Source organism: Fistularia commersonii, chromosome 25 (assembly GCF_037954325.1).
Source record: "Fistularia commersonii isolate RoL2024-O1a breed Wild chromosome 25, RoL_Fcom_v1.0, whole genome shotgun sequence".
NCBI classification, from domain to species: domain Eukaryota; kingdom Metazoa; phylum Chordata; class Actinopteri; order Syngnathiformes; family Fistulariidae; genus Fistularia; species Fistularia commersonii.
In genome coordinates, this window is record NC_141308.1 from 9,521,440 (window position 1) to 9,541,179 (window position 19,740).

At 42.0% G+C, this 19,740-nt stretch overlaps 1 protein-coding gene across 4 annotated transcripts in view; it reads left to right on the plus strand.

Moving 5' to 3' along the window:
- LOC147219190 (low-density lipoprotein receptor-related protein 8-like) overlaps positions 1-19,740 on the plus strand; it is a 90,902-nt gene that overhangs the window by 21,221 nt on the left and 49,941 nt on the right. For all 4 annotated transcript variants that reach the window (XM_086173277.1, XM_086173279.1, XM_086173278.1 and 1 more), the window contains exon 3: positions 11,748-11,870. In XM_086173277.1, coding sequence (XP_086029403.1) covers positions 11,748-11,870 — 123 coding nt within the window. The remainder of the gene's footprint in view (positions 1-11,747; positions 11,871-19,740) is intronic.

The window sequence follows — 19,740 nt, forward strand, 5'->3', positions numbered from 1 at the left end:
GTCATTTACAATAAGATTTATGTTTACATTCACATTCCTTTTGTGCAACCTACAGTATATTATCCCGACCATCGATACATCGTGGTGTCTGTATCAGACATTGGCTGGCAGCGGCGGAGCTGATTGTCAACTTAAGTGGGTCAGTTCATTATTTCATCGCAACCCTCATATCGGCGATGGAATAAGTGACTGTCTCTGTAACGTACATGCAGCATGCGCAGAGATATCCAGTTGGAGGTTTGGTAGAAAATGCCAGAATTCTCATGACTATTCAGTGAATTACCTTCCGTAGCTTATCATTTGCCTTAAGGAGCACAATGGAATCGTGAAAGTTTGGCTTCCAGTATTCTTTTTAGATCGTATGTGGTGTTTGATTTAGATTCTTAGAATATTGTTGCATCTGGGGCAATGTTGGGGTAATGATGATGTTCCTGTACTTTTACTTCCTATTTAAGACTTGCTCTCCATTTTATGCAACGCTTTTTTTTTCCCCCCGATCCTACAAAATGTGACGGATAAGCTTTTTAATATTTGAAAACAAATGATCGAATGGGAACATTTTATGGTGTCAAAATGATTACAGTGATTGCCGATTTCTGTGGTAATAAAATAGCCCTTTTAGTCGTTATTTTTATACATTCGCAGTAAAAGTAATAAATTGAGTATGATGATAAAGGCTCAGTGCGACTGGAAAGTTTTGTTCGGAAGAGAAAAATGTTTCATCTCGGCTCTTAAAAAGAAGAAAAAAGAAGCCTTAAGCAACGGGAAAGTTAAATGTGTAACTAAGACCAAACTTTATTCTTGTCCAAGCAGCTTAACAAAGTAACTGCTGCATGCAGAGGACATACAATACCGGAGGAATTTGTGGTTTCTTCCATTTTGAAGTCAGATTGGCACCATGAACTTGGTGGACATGCTTTTGTAGACGTTGCTCTCTGCTGTAAAGTGATAGTGCGCTCAGCTCTGGAAACTGGAAGGCTGTTGTACGGAAAAATGGTTTCGCTGTGTCCAAAATACCGAATTCTCACCGGCATCATTCTCGTCCAAATCTGATTCAAACCAATTCACGCCTGCATTTTTCACATAATTGTAAACATTTTTGAAGAGAAGCCAAGCTGTGTGGCAAAAAGGATGACATAATATGTCATCATAGGTCACCAAAGCATTAGGTTCTCTAAATTTGTAACTGCACAAAAAAAAAAAAATAAAATAAAAATGAAAACAAGTGGAGCAGAAGGTCAGGCTCGTGGAGTGGGCATCGTGCCGTGAAGGGCAGGGGACGTGTGTGTGCGGGTGTGTGTTTCCTGATGTTACAAGCAGCGATGTGTTATCTCAGCAACGTTTTTGATTTGACTGTTGTTGCATGAGTATTTTCTGCATTTGTTCTATTTGTTTACACCCCAACTCAAGTTAAATATAAGCATACAGAGCGAATGTATGTAGGTTGTCAGAGTGAATTAAACACAGTGGCATCAATGCTTGAAAACACCTTTTTGAATCAAGAATTGTTGTGAAATTGAAGGCTCAGACAGCGACATACAACCACCTGTACGTCTACCCTTTGCTCGGCAGTCGTGTTCCGAGTATCAAGTCAAAATTCTGGAGGTTTAGCCAAGCTGAAATAAACCATCTTCTGTATAAATCACTCCCAGGCTGCCTCGGAGGGGACGGAGGAGCTCTGCTGGCTGGGGCTGCCCGTGTCTCTTAGTTGGTCAGGAGGTGTTTGTGCCGATGTGACCTGACAGGAAGGGGAAAAACACGTCTTTTACCAGGGGTGTGAGCTATAATTAACACACGGCGTCAGAAAAAATGAAAAACGCGGCAACAGCAGCGACTAGCCTGCATCCGACGCGTCCCAAGTAAGTACTTTAATGCAGATCCGGTTGCTTGTAATGAATCATTATATGGTTTCGACTTTTGTTCACAGCCACGGGGAAATATATTTTCAGTTTTGGTTTTACTGACAGTAAAAGTCACCTTGCAGTCGTGCCTTCTTGTTAGATTCCCCCCCCCCCCCCCCCCCCCCCCCTTGTGGGAATAGACCCTTATAAAAATTAACAACTGGGACAAGCTGTTGCCTGGTAACAGCCAATCTTATTATTTTGTTCAGTAAAATCATAGTCTTTTGTGAAATGTTATACTTCTTTATTTATTTTTTTTCCCCCCGCTCCATTTTTCAGTGTTAATTCCAGAATCAGAGTTGTTATTCTTGGAGCTGCCACTGAAATGGAATGCATGCCGATTTATCATATGGCTACCTATTGAGAAGATTAGGATGCAGGCTCATTAATCAGAAATGACAGTTTTATTTATTCCCACATGTTGCAAAATAGTCCGAGGCAGCTTGAAAGTGGTGCAAGTGCGTATCCCTGTGTCGAAACTTTGGACTTTTATTATTTCCCTTGAATAAATTTGATGCCAGAGTCACTGCGCTATCTTGAAAATTATTTTTCTAGAGCCACAGAGAGCGAAGTTGTATCTTTAGAAGCAAACGATGATCCAGAGCTCATTTTTACGTGGCTTGTTGTCCTCTTCCCTTCCGGTTGCTCAGTATTTTTCACTTACACCATGGCTTCCTCTGTTCGAAGATAAATAAACGGGGAGCAGAGTAAATAATTCACTCGGGCTCCAGACATCCGATCCCGCTGTCTGAGCTTCTGTTGGTATAATACATATTGAGATTATAAATTGAAATTATACCCGGCTTGAATCTCAACCCACAAATTAGCCCAGTTATTTTACATAATCATTCAACCCATCTATTATCCGTAGACTCAGATGATGCATCTTTCATTTTCCAAAGGTTTCCTTTTGCATTCCCGCTATAGCCAGCAGAGTACACTGTGTTTCACGGCCTCCGACAACACTCCAGTACTTTGCTGGGAGCTAATGAGGCTATTGGTCTTCTGAAACCCAGGAGGATGTGCTTATCACCGTATTACTAAAGTCTTTCACGGCCTGCGTTTAGCAAGAGCTGTCATTAATATCCTTCACGGCGAAAGAAAGTTTCTTTAAGGGCTAAGGAATGCACGTCTGCATGTCAGATGACTGAAAGCTGTCTGCTGCTCCGCTCTTCAACCTCCGCTGTATGATTGAGTGGGTTGAGCTGTCAACAGTGTGTCTTATGATGAACATTAGCGGCCCTTTTGCTCCCACATATAGATTCCCAGGTTTGACTGACAGGGGCTCTGACGTTGCCAAGCAAAGCTCCTCGCTCCTTAAAAATGGCACTGGAGTCACAAAAAAAAACCCACTATCTTGGTTCAATAAAACTGAGAATTTCATTGACTTCTACATAATAATGATATTACTGCCGGCAGCATCACCTGCCAGTGCAGCACTCAAGATGAATTATGAATTTATGCTTTTTTTTTTATATTTTGAAGTTGACTTTTGATCCTGCAATACTTTGTGCTCATATTAACATCTCTTGAAGTTGTTCCCATTGATCTATTGTTCACTGGGCGAATAATACCTCCCTCCACTTCCCGTACCGCAGCCACTTGTGTATTTTTGACGCCTGGGTAAAATGACCAGGAATAATCTGGGTGATGGAAAAATATCATCAATTCATCCAGTAACTGAATGATCGCACTCACTGATATATGTCAGATGTGTGAGTTAGCATCTCCTTTAAAAGCTTTCCATCTAATTGTCAAAACGTAGATGTGGAAACATCCATCATAACTTACCGAAAATATTCCCGTAGATCCAAAAAAACCTTTTTTTTCTCACCAGATACATCGGCACCGAACAAAAATTGACTGGCCTTTATCAAATTTCATACAAAGCACAACATCGATCAAACGTCATGGCGAACCCACAGTGTGTTTACGTCTACCGCTCGCATCCAGAGAGATGGTATCTAAGGAAGATGAAAAGGAGCGGAGGCAGTGAAATGTTGACAACATTGGCCTCGGAGGAGAAGACTCCAGGTGGGGTTGTCGGAGCGTGGCACTCTTTCAAACTGTACCTCCTCCTGGAGACATAACACGGCTGGGTGAACTAGTGGTGGGCTTTCATTCTGTCTGTGTCACATCCCATTTGTAACGCTCCTGATAGGAGACTCACACATCACTAAATTGCAACTTCTTTTGTTTTTTTTTTCTTCCCTTTTTCTTCCTGGGATTTTTTTTTTCTGATGCACTGCAGCTGTAACTCTCCAATAAACAGGCATTGTGTCTATGTGTGTGTGTGTGTGTGTGTGTGTGTGTGTGTTTGTGTGTGTGTGTGTCCCAGCAGTTTGTGGCTGGTTCAGAAATGGAATCCATTGATTCGTTTACAGGGACATGAATATTCCCTTTTCTCGTGACAGCCAGCAACACTTTCGAGCAGATATATTTTAATTGGAAAACAGTTGGAATTCATTGCAGACTTTTTAATATCTCCTTTGCCACATGATTTACCAAAAATAATTGAAACTTGTTTTAGCCAACTTCTTTGTCATTAGGTGACTGCAATTAATTTAGAGGAATATATTTACTTTTTTTATAACGATTATTATTGCTACTTTAACTTGCTGTTCACCCACTGTAATAAAATAGCCTAATAATATAACCTGTGGAAAAATATAATCAGTAAGTCCACTGCCTGTAGAGTTCCATACAAATGTTTAATAATTCAGCAATGCTGTGGTTTCGAGAATTAGTCGTTAGACGTTATTATTTCTCTATCAATTCTCATTTAAGGCCTTTTGTCGATAACCAAAGTTGACAGCAGATTCTGCATGTAAACAGGTAAATAATAAAAAATCTTTATACGTCATGAATTGTTCCTCTAAAAAATACATGACAAATAAACATTAAAAATGAATATTTAAAAAAAGAATTGATGAAATTACAAAATTACACCCTAAAAATATTGTTAAGAGAAAATTTTGTCACAGTGGAAAAATTAACCACTAAAATTTATTAGAAAATTAATTGGTAGCATGTATAAGAGGAGGCATAATGTTCACAAGGCTATTCTGGTTATTAAATCAATCTTTTTAATTTTGCTGGGTTTTTTTTTCTATTGTTTTTTTTTTTTTTTTTTTTAGAAATAAGAAAAGAAAAGATCATTTTAACAATGTCACTAGATGGTTTTTTAGCAAAAAATCATTTTGTTATTTCAATTTTGAAGCAAAAAATACACTGCAAAGTTACTATTTCCTTTTTTTTTTTTGCCCGTTTTGTTTTTTTGAAACCCACTGTATGAAACTCCCGGATGCATGTGAGAAAGGACGCGCGGGCCGCACTGACACAAAGATTTGATTTCAAGCAGGGGGCCACAAAATATTGTTCCGAGGGTCTCAGCTCTAAACAAAGTGACAAGGATAAAAACGCACATATGACTTCATTTTTATTAATTATTTTTCATTGAGCGGATGTTTCAAATTCACGCCACAAGTTGCAACAGACTTATTCAGCCGTTGTGTACGCATGTGTTTAAACGGAGAAGCCTGCGCTCTCTTTCGGACGTGAAGAAACAGATGCGGGTTTGATCTGAATTTACGGCGGCTCTGCTTCGGCCACGGCGCTCACATGTGACCGGAGCGATACAGTACATGTCATTGGTATCACTGTCAAATGTCTGCGAAAAAATTCGTTTTCGATAAAGCCCCCCTACCGCAGACGCCCCTCTCCGTTTCGTTTCTGCAGCTATTACTCCCTTCTATTATTTCTCAGCCCTCTTCGGGTTTGCCTTTTCCCCCTCCTTCCCACCCCCTGCTCACAGATCCCCCACGAGTGTAGCATTTAAAAAAAAAAAAAAAAATCTCCTAATTAAAGCAGAGTCGTTCTAAGCAGATGGCATGAGCTGGCCTGGGTAATTATTGCCAAGCCAACCGTGGCCTCCATAGATCTTCAGTGAAATGACTCGCAGTTGGACCGGGCGAGAAGCAAAGACTCGGAGAGGAGCCGCAGTATTTGGGCTTGTTTGACCTGCAGAGGTCACCCTGCGGGGAGATTGTTTTCGTCAAATGACCGAATTATGACGTCTTTTTAGCGCGGTCTTAAGCAGAACAGTGCCTTCTGAGTCCTTCCCTATAGTGAACACAGTATGATCAACAAAAAGGTAGGAGTTTTACAAAGACTAAGATTCATTGGCTTTTCTGGGAAGTGAAATAGTGCCTTACGCTGGGGTTACATCTTTGGATTTTCACAGTTCTAGACTTTAAACTGAATAGGAAATCTTACTGGAGTCTCACTGGAGTCGCAGCGCACTTGGTCATACCGTGGCTCAGTGTAAGGTTGTAATCTTACAGTCTTTGCTCAGTCTTTTCCTGGTCTTGTTCAATATTATCGCAAGTCTTTCAGACTTTTTAGCAACGTAACACAATCAACAACCAATAGATGAGCTCTGACGAAACCGAAAAGAACTGGAACGAAAATGGCGAAGGATTTCTCGATCAGTGCGGATCGGCCAAAAAGATCGTACGATGTCAACTCTGAGGGTTGCGTGGAGAAAGACAAGCGCTGAAATAGCAGAGGCAAATACACGGTGAAAACATGGCGGAAAAAATGTTTTTGCCTTTAGATGCAAAGATCCACAGTCTTTGTAAAATGTCAGTCGGAGCCCAGGCTGAGACTTAAACCTCTAAAAAGTAATCGTTAGATGTGATCTTGTGTGAGATGATGAAGTGTTTTCAGTCCCTGGGTGTCTCTACTCTGTGATTCGCAGTCGAGCAGATTGCTGTCGCTCTTGATCAGAATCTCATGTGTAAAACATCAACACACACCTTCAAGATTTCAACTGTGACCTGAATCTGACCTTCCTCCATCGCGTTTTTCGGCGACATATCAGAACACGTTTCAATCTTCCACCCCTTTTGTCAAACGGACGTTTAGCTCACGTTGTATTCCCGATGTATGTATGTCCAAAAAGCAAATTGTTTCTGAGTATTTTGGGAACATAATCCCCGTCCTTTTCTCTTCCCACAAAACATTTTGCGATGTTCGATGACTCACCCTGCATTCGGAGGCTTAGCGCCAGTGACTGGCATCGCACGAGATACACGGTCTCCTCATTGTGGGATTTCCACGGCACAAACATTGTTCTTTTTTTTTTTTGCGGCCGTTGTTAAAATTGAACATGGACATATTCTTATCTTTCAAGGTCATGTTCAAGGAGTTAAGAGAAGACATTCTTCTATATCCACATCGCCTAATAAAGAAATCTCTTCTTTTCTGATGAAAAGCTAAAACCTTGACCGCTATTAGCGGGATATTTTTGATTGTTTTTTTTTTTTTTTAAGGATGTGCCCATTAGTAGTGTGCTGAAAGATTAAAAGGTCCTATCCTGTACACTCCCCGGGTTATGAATTCTGGTTTTTTTTTTGATGTGTTTTGTTTCTTGCATTGCATATTTCTTCCGCCTCCAGTGTACGCATCGCCCTGTATGTCTTCTTGTCTTGAAAAAGAGGAAATTAGCCCCGTAGCCAGGTTCTGAAAACAGGCAGACATTTTTTTGCCCCCCCCCCCCTTTCTATTGTAAGCACACCACTAATGAGTGCACGCACTTGAGGGAGGTGTTTGGAAAAAGGGATGCCACAATCCTCATTTATCCCATAATCATCCATCTGCACCTCTTGAGAAAGGCTCACATTCCTGCTCCGTAATGAGGACACAAATGACACTTAGGTTTCACTCTAAAACACTCACGTGGTTTCTCGAAATAAAAAGAACAATGACACAATAAAAGCTGTTTATTTTTTAAATTTCCAAAGGGTTTTTATTAGTTTGACATCATTTCACTCTTCGACGGGAAAGTAGAAAATATGAGCGTACAGGGAAACTCGTCCCTTTCTCTATCGCCGTCTTGCTTTTTATCACCCAGGCTTTCTCTTTCTACCCTAACCAGTCGAGGCGGAAGGCCGCCCATATTGAGCTCGGATCCGTCCGAAAGGTTTCTGCACCGGTAAAGAGCAGTTTTTCCCGCCACTGTTGCTGAGCGCTCGCTCAAGTGGGCATGTCGGGGTTTCTGTAAATCATCTTAAAGAGCGTGGTCCAGACCTGCTCTTCATGTTAAGTGTTATGAGGCAACTGTGATTTGGTGCTATGAAAATAAAATCTGACTTGACGTGAACAGAAGCCTGGGGATTTATGGGGAAAGTGAGAAAGAGACCTCCAACCGGAGAAGCAAACAAGAGGAAAGAGGGAGTCAAAATGGACAGGGGATTTTTATTTATTTTTTGTCTCACTTCTTTAACAGTCATAGTTTTCCGGGGAAAGTGCGGGAGAGCGACCGTTAATTGGTCGGTCGCGGTTCGAAGCGCAAAATACAGCCGTAGTACACGTACTGCAACTTTATCAGATATTTCATCATTTCTTTTTATGATGTCAACAAACCAATGCGAGCTGATGCTGGTTTGACTTTGGCTCCGTTACACGGGAGATAATTAAGAGCGGAGCAATTAAACAAGATCTAGAATTATAGATGTGCTTTTTCTAATGGAGGAGCTTCTTGGCAGCAGGTCGCGTCGCCGTCACAACAAGACCTCGCATCGGATAAGTGACCCGTAATTTCCAAACGGCGGGATTGTATATGAGAGGGAGGGGTTTATTTATGTTGAAATATAGCCAGCTAGAGTGAGACCCGAAGGTCCGTGTCTGGACATCGCTATTCAAAACCATCTCCTCGGAGTCCCCGGGCTTGTAGTTTTATGTACTCACGTCGACCTTTCTAAACAGTGCAGTCTGCTGTCATAATTCTGCAAGACGTGGCTTCCGTTGCAAAAAAAAAAAATGCAAGTGCCGAGGTCACCTTCACTTACGACCACTACCTCGCAGTAAGATTCACGAGCGGCAATTAGTATTTGCTTTTTTTTATCCTCTCCCTTTTTAATGGATTTTGCACGTCATGCTACACGAGCTGACTTAATTGCCCGTTTTTTTTTTTTAAGTACCCTTATAGTGAAGTGAGCCAGAAAGAGTGCTTTTGTAGACAATGCAATGAAGTAAACCAAAAAATAAGGCTGGAAAGCCCTGAAAAATTGATACTGTAGGAACATGAAAACCAAGCGGACATCTTTGCCGAGGTCAGACGTATGAGGTCATTCTGTAGGCTGTTTGTAAAGTAAATAGCCCAAAGCTAATTTCCTGCTGAATTTCTCCGGGATCATGTGATGACACACGCCACATGTAAATTAGACTCCCAGTGATTTTTCTGTGTTTTTGCTTCCTTTTCCCATAGCGTTTCAGCGTTTTCAAACACGGAGGCTGCCACATCATTAAATTCATGTTGCAACAATATGACGGGTCAACCTCTCCTGACTCTTTGTCTGAGCCCGGCAGACAAAATACCCAAATACTATCTGTTCCCACGGTTTAACCTACTCTTGGGATAAACAGCATGTTGCCACATTCATCGCGTGAATCATTTTTTTATATAGACGCTATACGTCTAGTTAAATTACTACAATCTGTTTGACGGACATTACATATGTTACAATGTTGAGACCGGCAACAATGACTCCACTGACAGTCTCCAACTGATAATTCATAGGATAGAGAGAGTGAGCAGGTGGAGGAAAATCTCGAAAGGTTACGGTTTGTCCTGGAAAAGAAGGAGGGATTAAGGTGAGCAAGACAGAATATATGTGTGTGGACGAGAGGGATCCAAGTAGAACAGTGAGGCTACAGGGAGTAGAGAGGAACAAACACATCCAAGCAGGTTGGAAGGTTGGATCAGGAATGAGTCCATCGGAGGGACGGCGCATGCTAGACGTTCCGGAGATAAAGACAGAAAAGGTCATTCTCGGCGAACGCAGTCGCACGTTCCTGCAGATTCCTCCTCTACAACATCAGGAGGATTCGCAGATTCCTCACGGAGGACACGGCGCAGATACTCATCTGTGCTCTAGTCATCTCTCGCCTGGACGACTGCAACTCTCTCCTTGCCGGTGCTCCAGCGGTGACCATCAGGCCTCTGGAGCTTATTCAGAAAGCACCAGGTGTTCAACCGTCCTAAATTCTCCCACACAACTCCCCTTCTTATGTCCCTGCACTTACTCCCGGTAGCCGCCCGCATCAAGTTCAGGTTCCTACGTCCCTACCCGTCCCCTCCGATCTGGCACCTCTCAGCGACCATCCACCCCATCACTCAGAGCCCGATCGGACTGGTCTTGGCTCTTCCCGGTTTTGGCTCCTCAGTGGTGGAACAAACTCCCGAAAAAGGTCAGAACAGCAGGGTCGCTATCCGTCTTTCGCCGTGAGCTGAAAACAGACGTCTTCAACAAGAACTACCCCGCTAATTGCCGAACCGAAGAAATGACTGTATGTATGTATATGGTTATGAGATGGCTATTTGGTAGAGTGGTCACTTCTGACTTCCGACGACTATACTCCGGATCTTCGGTGACTGAATTGCGCTTTTTGTAAATCGCTTTTGGATAAAAGCGTCTGCCAAATGACTGCAATGTAATGTAATGTAATGTAATGTCAGGATTTGGGTGGAGAAGGACAGTGAAGATATTGGTCAATGGATGCTGAGGTTAGATTGTCCAGGCAGGAAGTGTTTTGGATGGAGTGAAAGAAGACATTAAGTTATTTGGTGTGAAAGAAGAAGATATGGACAAAAGGGATGCATGGATGAAGCTGAAGGGAGCAGCAGAAAAGAAGAGGAGGTTCAAATAGATGCTAGACAGACAGATTTGCCACTCAGGATGAGAGAATGGTGTCACTTAGAAACACCATCCGAACTCTACCTTCAGAACTACTGATTGCAATATCTATCATTTATATGCATCTTCTAATTCCTGAACGGGAAGTTTGAAAATAAACATGACAGAAAGTTAGTCGGTACAGTAAGGGGGAGGCTGCAAGGTAGGAAGGCCGTTAAACGTCGCCACCCACTCTCTCATTCTGTCAGTTTTTGTGGAATGAGTTGGATCCAGATCAGAACTTTGCAGCTTCTGCCTGCTTACCTGCACAAAGTCTGCAGTTTTTTCACTAATCCTGCTGACACCAAAATACTACGCCGAGGTAATAAAGAAGAGGAGTTGTGGTGTGAGACCAGCAAAGAAATTCGAAAAAAAAAAAAAAAAAAAAAAAAAAAAAAAAAAATCAGCGGCTGCTCGCTTTGCCTCTGCGAAGCTTAAGTCCCCCTGCACATCTCTAAAGGCCCGATCTCATTTTGAAGCATGTAAGCCAAGGTGCAGGTTGGCTTAGGAACAGCCACGACTGTGTGACAACACTGGAGAGCTCAGCTGACGGCCTTTTACCCAGTGATTTATTAAACCCTACTGCAGGTCCTCCCGGAGTAACTGGCCAAGGAAATTGAACGGCTCTGACCTTTGTTTTCGTCTTCTCTTGCTACAGGTGGACAGTTTGTTTACGTGTGTGCGTGTTATGCGTGTCTGCGCTCATTTCTCCTATAAATGCAGGAAAGCCGAGCGATTATCTTTAGCGGGCTGGAACTCTTTCGGCCGGCGCTGACAGGTGCGATTGCCCTTTCGTCCCTTTTTGTTTCCCCCCCAGACAATTTGTTTCTAGAATATTTTGTTTTAAGCATTTCCGATGTTCCTCAATATCAGCAAATATTATTCATGAATGAATAATATTAGCCTTGCTCCAAACAGGTTAGGGTAAAAAAAAAGAAAAAAAAAAAGTTAGAAACTAAAATTAAATGACGCCGAGAAGAAAGTAGGAATAATTTTGGAGAAATGAAATCAGACTGCAGATGGACCTGACGCTGCCTGTGAATTCCTGGTCTCATGATATTATCCTGTGTGTGTGTGTGTGTGTGTGTGTGTGTCTCTTTCTGAGCAGCCAGGAAAACATGTGCCCCGGCAGAGTTCGCCTGCTTAAATGGCCAGTGTGTTCCAGGACGATGGCGCTGTGACGGCGAGCCCGAGTGTCCAGACGGTTCGGATGAGGCGGAGGAAACCTGCAGTAAGAAACAACCTGGTGGTTTTCACATACAGAAATTTTATCCAGCTCGAGGCATGATTTTAAACATGGATAGTAGGGAATGTGACACCCTTTTTGGGAAACCTGTGACACAAGCAGCCTGTCTGTGTCCAAACTTATTAAAAACACCTTGCAGTAACTCTAAAATTGCTTTTTACACACCTCTAAAAAAGGGTTTTAAGGTTTTTAGTTGCAATAAATCAATGGAAATGATGCTGAGAGGAGCACCGATTTGTGGATTTTACTTTGCTCTGCAAAGTGTGAATTTGTGATTTCTCACTTCTGAACAAGCTGATTTAGTCTGATTGGCCGTCTCCTTTTCAAAATCAAAAGTTGGGCAGGAGGTCGAGCGATCGACTTTGGAACAGCACATTCCCGCTTCGATTCCCGGCTCCTCCTGGTGCGTCGAAGACATTGAACCCCTAACCGCTTACGGTTTGATTTAATTGCGGAGGATGAATTTCCCCACGGAGATTAGTAAAGGATACATTATTATTTGCACAACATACGGTATGCACAGATGAGCACGTTAGAGTTGTTACTGGTTCCACGGATAATTTTGGTGGCTATTTTCCGGGCCTGTGGCAACCAAGGTGAGCTACCCCAAAAAGCCAAGGGTTTCTTTTAAGGAAGCCATAACTACAAGAAAGGGAAGAGTGGATTTTTACTCCTGCAATATTCACTCGAATCCAAATGTTGCCCCCGTTGGCTGAGATGGATGTTTGCGGCACACAACGCGAGCGTTATTTGAAACCTGTCTTCAAAATAAATGTGGTGATGCAGCCGCCTCGCCGGCTTCCAGTCGCCCACACATCTCCGCGCCGTCTGAGAGTAAGAGTGTAAGAAAGGCCTCGATTACCTCAAGCTGCTGCAGCCCAAGATCTCCGGCTGGCTCATTCTTTGCAGATGTCGGTCTAGCTCACCCACGCACGAGCCCTGTAAGAGGGATAGGTGAGGTGACGCCTCTATTGCTTCTTTCTACATTCCTTCTTTTCTTTCTTAAATTAGAAAAAAAAAAAAAAAAAAATCCCTTATTTTTCCCTTTTAGCTGTATTCTTCTTCTGCAGTAGCATTTGTTGTTATTTCTCGCCGAACAGCACAAATGCATTGAGAATTAAAAGTGACACTGGAAAAATAAAAAAAAGAGGATTTGCTCTCTAAAAGACCACTCGCAATAAAATGATCCTTGTTTTTGTGGAAGTTTATCCAGGGAGTCTGCAGTACATTTTCTTCAGTGGCCAAGAAACTATGCACATTTATAGGAAAATACTTAATTTATACTTAATTCTTAATTGAAAACAGAATAAGAGATAATTAAGTTTCTTCCTCATTTCTCCTCTGATAACAAGGTGTGCACGTTCAAATCTTCACTGGAGGGCTTTATTTTCATGCAAAATAATGAATACTGAATGAGTAGATTGTGCAATGGCATATATTGTGCCGTCAATTTCTTTCTAAAAATACTCTCTCATGCCACTCAGATGTTGTTATTTATTAAAAGATCTTTACTAATAGATATTATAACACTTATCACAAAGCTATTTACTACAGAGAGGGTAGCTGTTTTATTACGCCACACATTTTTTTAAACAACCTTTAAGACTTGACACAGACACACACACACACACGGATTTGACATTTATGCACCCCATACAATAGACATTTCCATGTATACCTGCCACAGTTGGTGTTTGATCAGAAATAATGGAGTCTTTCAAAACTTAAGCCAAAGGAACACCGTATGCACAAAAACGCAGATTGAGGGAATCTTTAAAAACCACTTTTTGAATTTTTGGCTTAAATATAATGAATCCTTTAACAAAATGGAGCTGATGCTAAGGGCTGACGTTTGCATGTTCTCCTCATGTTTCTGCATGGGTTTCCTCCGGTTTCTTCAGTTTCTGTCCCAAACCATGCAGGGGATTCATAGGAGACCCCAAAATTCCCAAGCGTGTTAATAAGAGAGTGAGTAGTTGTATGTCTCGCCCAATGACAGCTTGGGTCGGCGCCTCAGGCTTCGGCGCCCGTGAGCGCAGGATAAAAAAATGAATGAATTGACGCTCCTGCTGCCTCCGAAAGGCCACATGATCTGAACCCCGTTTTCTCCAGAAATCCAGCGAGGATGAGTCATTTGGGCGATTGAAGTGGAAGCGGTTGTGCAACCTGTTGGCTTCGGTGATACGTGATTGCACTTTGATGATCAAATCTCCTCTAAAAGTTTGAAAAAGGCAGCGTCATTACTCAACAGTTTGTCACTAAGGGAATATTCCCTCCAGTTTTGTCACATTTTATTGGCTGTGGATGTGTGGGACAGCTCAATGAATAATGTAGCATCCTGTCTCCCACAGAAAGTTGAGTGAAAGGAGGGAGCCATAAAGGAACCTCTGAAGGATAACAAGTTTATATTGGAAATCCAATTAAAGATAAATGAGAGAATCTCTTGGCTGTAGAATAAAGCGATAGATATCTGGGCAAAGACAAAATCTATTTATATGGAAATCTCTTATGTATTCACATGCTTTTGTAATGTCAAATTTTTTGGTGCCAAGATGGTGAATTTGATGGGGGGGCGGGGAGGGGTGGGTAGCTTATTTCACTAAGTAAACAGAAAAATCCTGGATTAGACGTCCCTCCTAACACGGAGACGCACTGTGAGCGAGCGGTTTTCTTTGAAAGATCCCCTGCATGGACGATTTCAGACAAAAATACAACTAAGTGTGTGGGTTTCATGTTATTTTGCAAAAAAAAAAAAAAAAAAAAAAAAATTAATCTCCCGCTTCCATATTATACGCACTCGCACATATATCTTATCTGGAAACTTTTAACTCACACGGATGTGACACAGCTTTATTCGATTCCACCGCATTTTGACTTATTTTTTTGCTGAATATTCAAAACAGACATTGGATTCCGGGATAATGTACGAATTCACTAATCCTCTATATAGGCCCGCCTAAATTCAGATTCAGTACGTTTCACTGCTGGGTCACAGAAAACAGTGAGATGTCGGGGAAGGCAGACACAGCTCTACTAAAGATGCGACCCATTCAGTGAGATTTGAAAATGTATCCTGAACACAGAGATGGCTAATGACGTCCACTTCATCACAGCTGTCCTTTTGTTCGGAGTGGATACGACCGAACCCCGGTCGCACTGAATAGAAACCAGAAGAGGGATCCTCAAGGATGCACTGAATTAGCGCCTTCTTCTTAAAATGGCTCTTATCATCCATCTCATTAACGCCGTTTCACTTACAAATCACCTGTCCGTCCTTCGGTGCACTCGCAAGACCGTAAAACACCAACCGCACGATTTGAATACCAGCTATTTTGCAGATAAGGCGCCGCGAAAGAACCCTCTGAAGTGAAAATGATGCATTTTAGGGTTGGGGTTGCGTTCACCGCCATTTACATGTTGCTTGTTCACACGCGGCACTTCACATCCCAATCAAAAGCGACCGAGCTTCAAGTTCATCAGCGGAGCGTAGCGGGGGATTTTGATAAAAGGGAGGGAAGGATGTAATGTCACACAAGCTGCAATCGAGCTATAATCTGATTGTTCGCAAAGAGACGTGCAAGTTTCTGCAGAGCGATGACAGTTTTTACACGGGCGCATTTCATACACCTTTAATGCATCATGCTCCAGTTATGCAGAAGCACGCTAAGCCCGGACGTGCGCTCGTACGTCCGTCAGATCGCCCCTCCTCTCCGCCCGTGTTCTTTTTTCTGTTTCACATGTGCGCTAACATACAATGCTCACTTGCACACGCGTTTAGTTCCCAGACATCTGTGCCGCGCTCATTCTGGCTCGATGAGTGTGTTCCCAATTACACGCTGGAGTAGTGTTATACTGGCATATTAAGAATTCAAATTCGGGCCACATGAGTGAGTTACTTGCGAGCACTGAAAAATGAATGACTCTTTGGAGCAAAATGGAATACCGCCGCTCAGAGTTTTTGTATTGGATTAGAGCTTTATGCAAGTAGAACCGGGCAGAGGCAGCCAGCTGTGCAGCGGCTCCTGCGCTCCTCTGCCAAAGCGGTGACAATTTTTAAATACTCTTATTTACCTTTAAAGAAGAATTTTACCTGCTTGACAGTTTTAACAAAGTTGCAGAGCTCAGCTCCTCACTGTGGGCTGCTTTTTTATAATTTCTACCCGTGACTTGGAAGGCAACTTTCGTGAATTGCCTGTCATTAAAATGAAGATATAACCCTAACCCCCGGAGTACATTGAGGAAAATGTGAGATATTAAAACTGGGGACTTTTTTTCTTTTTAAATGCACCGTACCGTGCCCTCCATTTGGTCTCGTAAGTGTTATGCGGTTTTGTCGCGGATTAAAGATTTTTCTCGGAAGTGGGTTTTATGAAAACTTTCATAAACCTCTTTTGTGTGTAATGAGCTTCGAGCGGTGTTTGAATTTTCCCCCAGGGCAAATAATAATAATAATAAAACTTAACCGGTTTGTTGACTTTATAATGGGGAAACCGTTTGCATCTGCACGTGCCAAAAATGCCATGGTTTTAATTGTGTGTGTTTATTCCCTTGGACATCTAGGGGTGTGTTATTCTGTGCTGTGACAAATGACGCCAGGAGTATTTTATGCTATAGTTCAAAAAAATGTTACTCAGAGAAAATATTTATTATGCCACATTTCTCTCTTTTCACTTTTTTTCTCAAGTTGTAAAATGTTCAAATATGGCTGTTTTTTCCAAATTGTTAAAAGGAAATTAATACATAGCGATAACCCTGCATTTAAATCCACATCATTTGACATATTTCCTCTGTCCATTTGCGTCGGCGAGTTTCAGTCCGACGGCTTCCAGACGTCATGGACGGGAACACGACTTCCTTGTGCGCTTTGCTCAAAAAAAAAAAAACATTGGTTTCCCATCTAGCAGGGGCAAACAGCCAACACGCTCTTCTGTACCAGATCTATAATTCAGAGAGGAGGATATGGCCGAGCTAACCCTTCGCTGCTTAATGAAGCAGCGGGGCTCAGATATGACTCATGGTACTATTTCTTTTATTTGTTTTGTAATTATATATATAGAGAGAGCGATGAGTAAAGAGGATATGTGCCAATTCCTTTAATTATATCAATGATTCCCCTAGTAACCAAAGATTCAAGAGGAGAAACATCGAGCGTTTGAAAGGAAATGAGACAAATCTAGTTTTTTTGCTTTTTTTTTTTTTGAATTGGCTCGGTTTTATCAGTCAGTTGGCAGCAGCTGTGCTGTGCTGACTTATGATGGTTTGGGGTTTCCATCAAAATATACTTGCCAATTTACCATGTACGCCAATTTCAAACTTGTGTTATGTCTGACAACAGCGTCGCAATGAAGCCTTATTTCATCAGGATTACAAGATTTTGATGAGAGCCTGACGTGAGATGGATGGAGGCAATACCAATGGGAGAATCTGGATGAAGAGCATTTCCAATATTGATGAAACTGAAATTGTTAATTTTAAAACTGAATGTTACAGACAGGGTACACAGAGTACTGATGCGTCATGCTTGACAGACAGTTGTAATGGATGTCGTAAACTGTTGTCAGACATGCGTTTGAATTAATAGGAATCAATAACAAGAGACATAATACCAACCAGATAACTATTTTAAGGACATTGATATGCCTCTATATGCTTCAGAGATGTACGGTACTTAGTAACACAACTTACAAGCAACCCATAACAAATGTTTGGCCTTTAAAGGTTCATTATTTAACATCAAAACCTATATTGTTCTCTATCCGTGTTTTCCCAACAGTGTTTGAGCTTGAAATAATGCAATCTAAAATTGAAAATTCTCTTTTATCGCTCCCAAAAAATTTGGACAGGAGTGCAAAAAAAACATAGACGGGCAGCCATAGAAGTAAGATCTCTGTGGGAATCCCAACGATCGGTGAAGGGAATATTTAACTCGTTTTAAAGCTTTTTAAGTGATTATAAAAATGTAAACCAGTCACCTCAACCACTAGTTCAAAGGTCAGTGTTTGCTGGCTGTTCGAGTATCTCCTTTACAAAGAAGCTCTGTTATATCGGTGTCAGAATATTCAAATGAAATGGGCCTGGATGCAATGTTTAAATGCTTTAAGTTACGAATAGATCAAATTAGTGCTCAAGTTGACTTATCCTATTGGAGAAAACCATGTGACAGACACAGGAAATTACTCCCCTGTGTTCTGTCCCTTTTTTTCCACTGGATCTTACTTGTATTTGTCTGTTAGAAGCTTCGCACAAAAACTACCAGTTCAACATTCACCAAGCTTTCTGGGTTGTTGAACGGGCCAAGAAAGATCGCCTTCAGTTTCGGGGCTGAAAAAAAAACTACATTATTTACATTGCCCTTGGCAGAGGGCTATGGTCTCGAGTCTTCCTGTCTGTTTCTTCCGGTTTCATCCGGTCTTCTTTCAAAATGGGTTGCGGATTATGAATGGGATTTTTCACCAGTTTCAAAAATATTTCCTCATGCATCCATGGAAATTTTATAAACATATCAAAGAATGTAAAATCCAGTGTAGTCATCATTGCAATGGATAGTTAAAAAGAGCTGCTCCATAATTTAAAAAATTACAATTATCTTTGCATTTTGGCACAGGGTCCATGATGCTTGTGCTCATCATGACACATGCACGTACACATTTGAACATTTAAACCTTTATATCATTGTCTGAGATATACATAATTTGTCAATCAACTAATGGATCACGCAACCATGACTTCATGGCATATAAAGTAGTGTAGGAGTGAGATGAGTCAAAAATAGAGAATCTAGGTTTCTGGACGCTAGACTTTAGCAAGCCTTGGATTTAAAAAAAAAAAAAAATGACATGTAAAATAATGAGCAGCTTCCTTTCAGTACCTGCCCGTGATGGAAGGCGCCAAATTAGGATGTAATTAATATTAATGGGCTGAAAATGATCAGCGTGCTGCGGTGTTGCAGCATCGGGGCAGGAAGGTGAAACAACACGGGTTCGGCCTTATTAGCTGTTCGGTGTATCAGAGAATTACTTCTCCCGGCAAACGGCAAATTGAAGACATCGTACAACTCCATCAAATGATCGGGAGGCTGTCCGGGATGACAAGGGAAATTTCGGTCAACAAATAAAAACGAAAGCTATTGCGGCGTGCTATGAAGAGATAAACACTGTCTTTCTTGTAAGGGGTGATGAATTCCGAACCAACATCCTGCCATCAACAGCACCGAAGATAAATCCTCGTTCATCATGTCCACGGTACACAAAAAAAAAAAAAAAAAAAATCCAAGCAGTCTGTTTGGTTGTGAGTAATTGTCTGTTATTATGTTGCATCCTGCTCCAGCAGAAACCCATTACCTTTGTCTTTATAAACGCTGAAGTTTTAGTAATCAATACCTGTCAGCTGGGACGCCGAGGCACGTTGGTGGTGGCAGGATTCGGTCTCTGTTTGGGAAGAACTGCGCTCAGGCTTTATTAAAGAGTCATCAGTTAAAAGGACAGGCTGTCTCATCCCCTGCCCGCCTTTCCGCCTTCAGCTGGTTGCGCGCGGCGTGGACGACTTCTGTTTCAGGAGATCAATAGAAGGGAGGGAACGAAAGGACGTCTCTTCGTCCCTTCGTCGCTTCATACAGCATTTCGCTCCCGACAAGTCGCCCCCTTTTTCCTCCGAGGCCGTTCTCCGTCTCCTCCCCTCGATGCTCTCTGACATCCTTTCTTTAATTTCCTCTCTCGGTTTCTTGTTTTCTGTCAGGTCCTCTCTGGCCGTCATTGCATTCCACTACGCCCCCCCCCCTTTTTTTTTCATCTCCGCAATTCTCCGTACATTTCGCCTCTTCTGGGCCGACTGTCTGTAAACTGAAGAAGCATTTGTT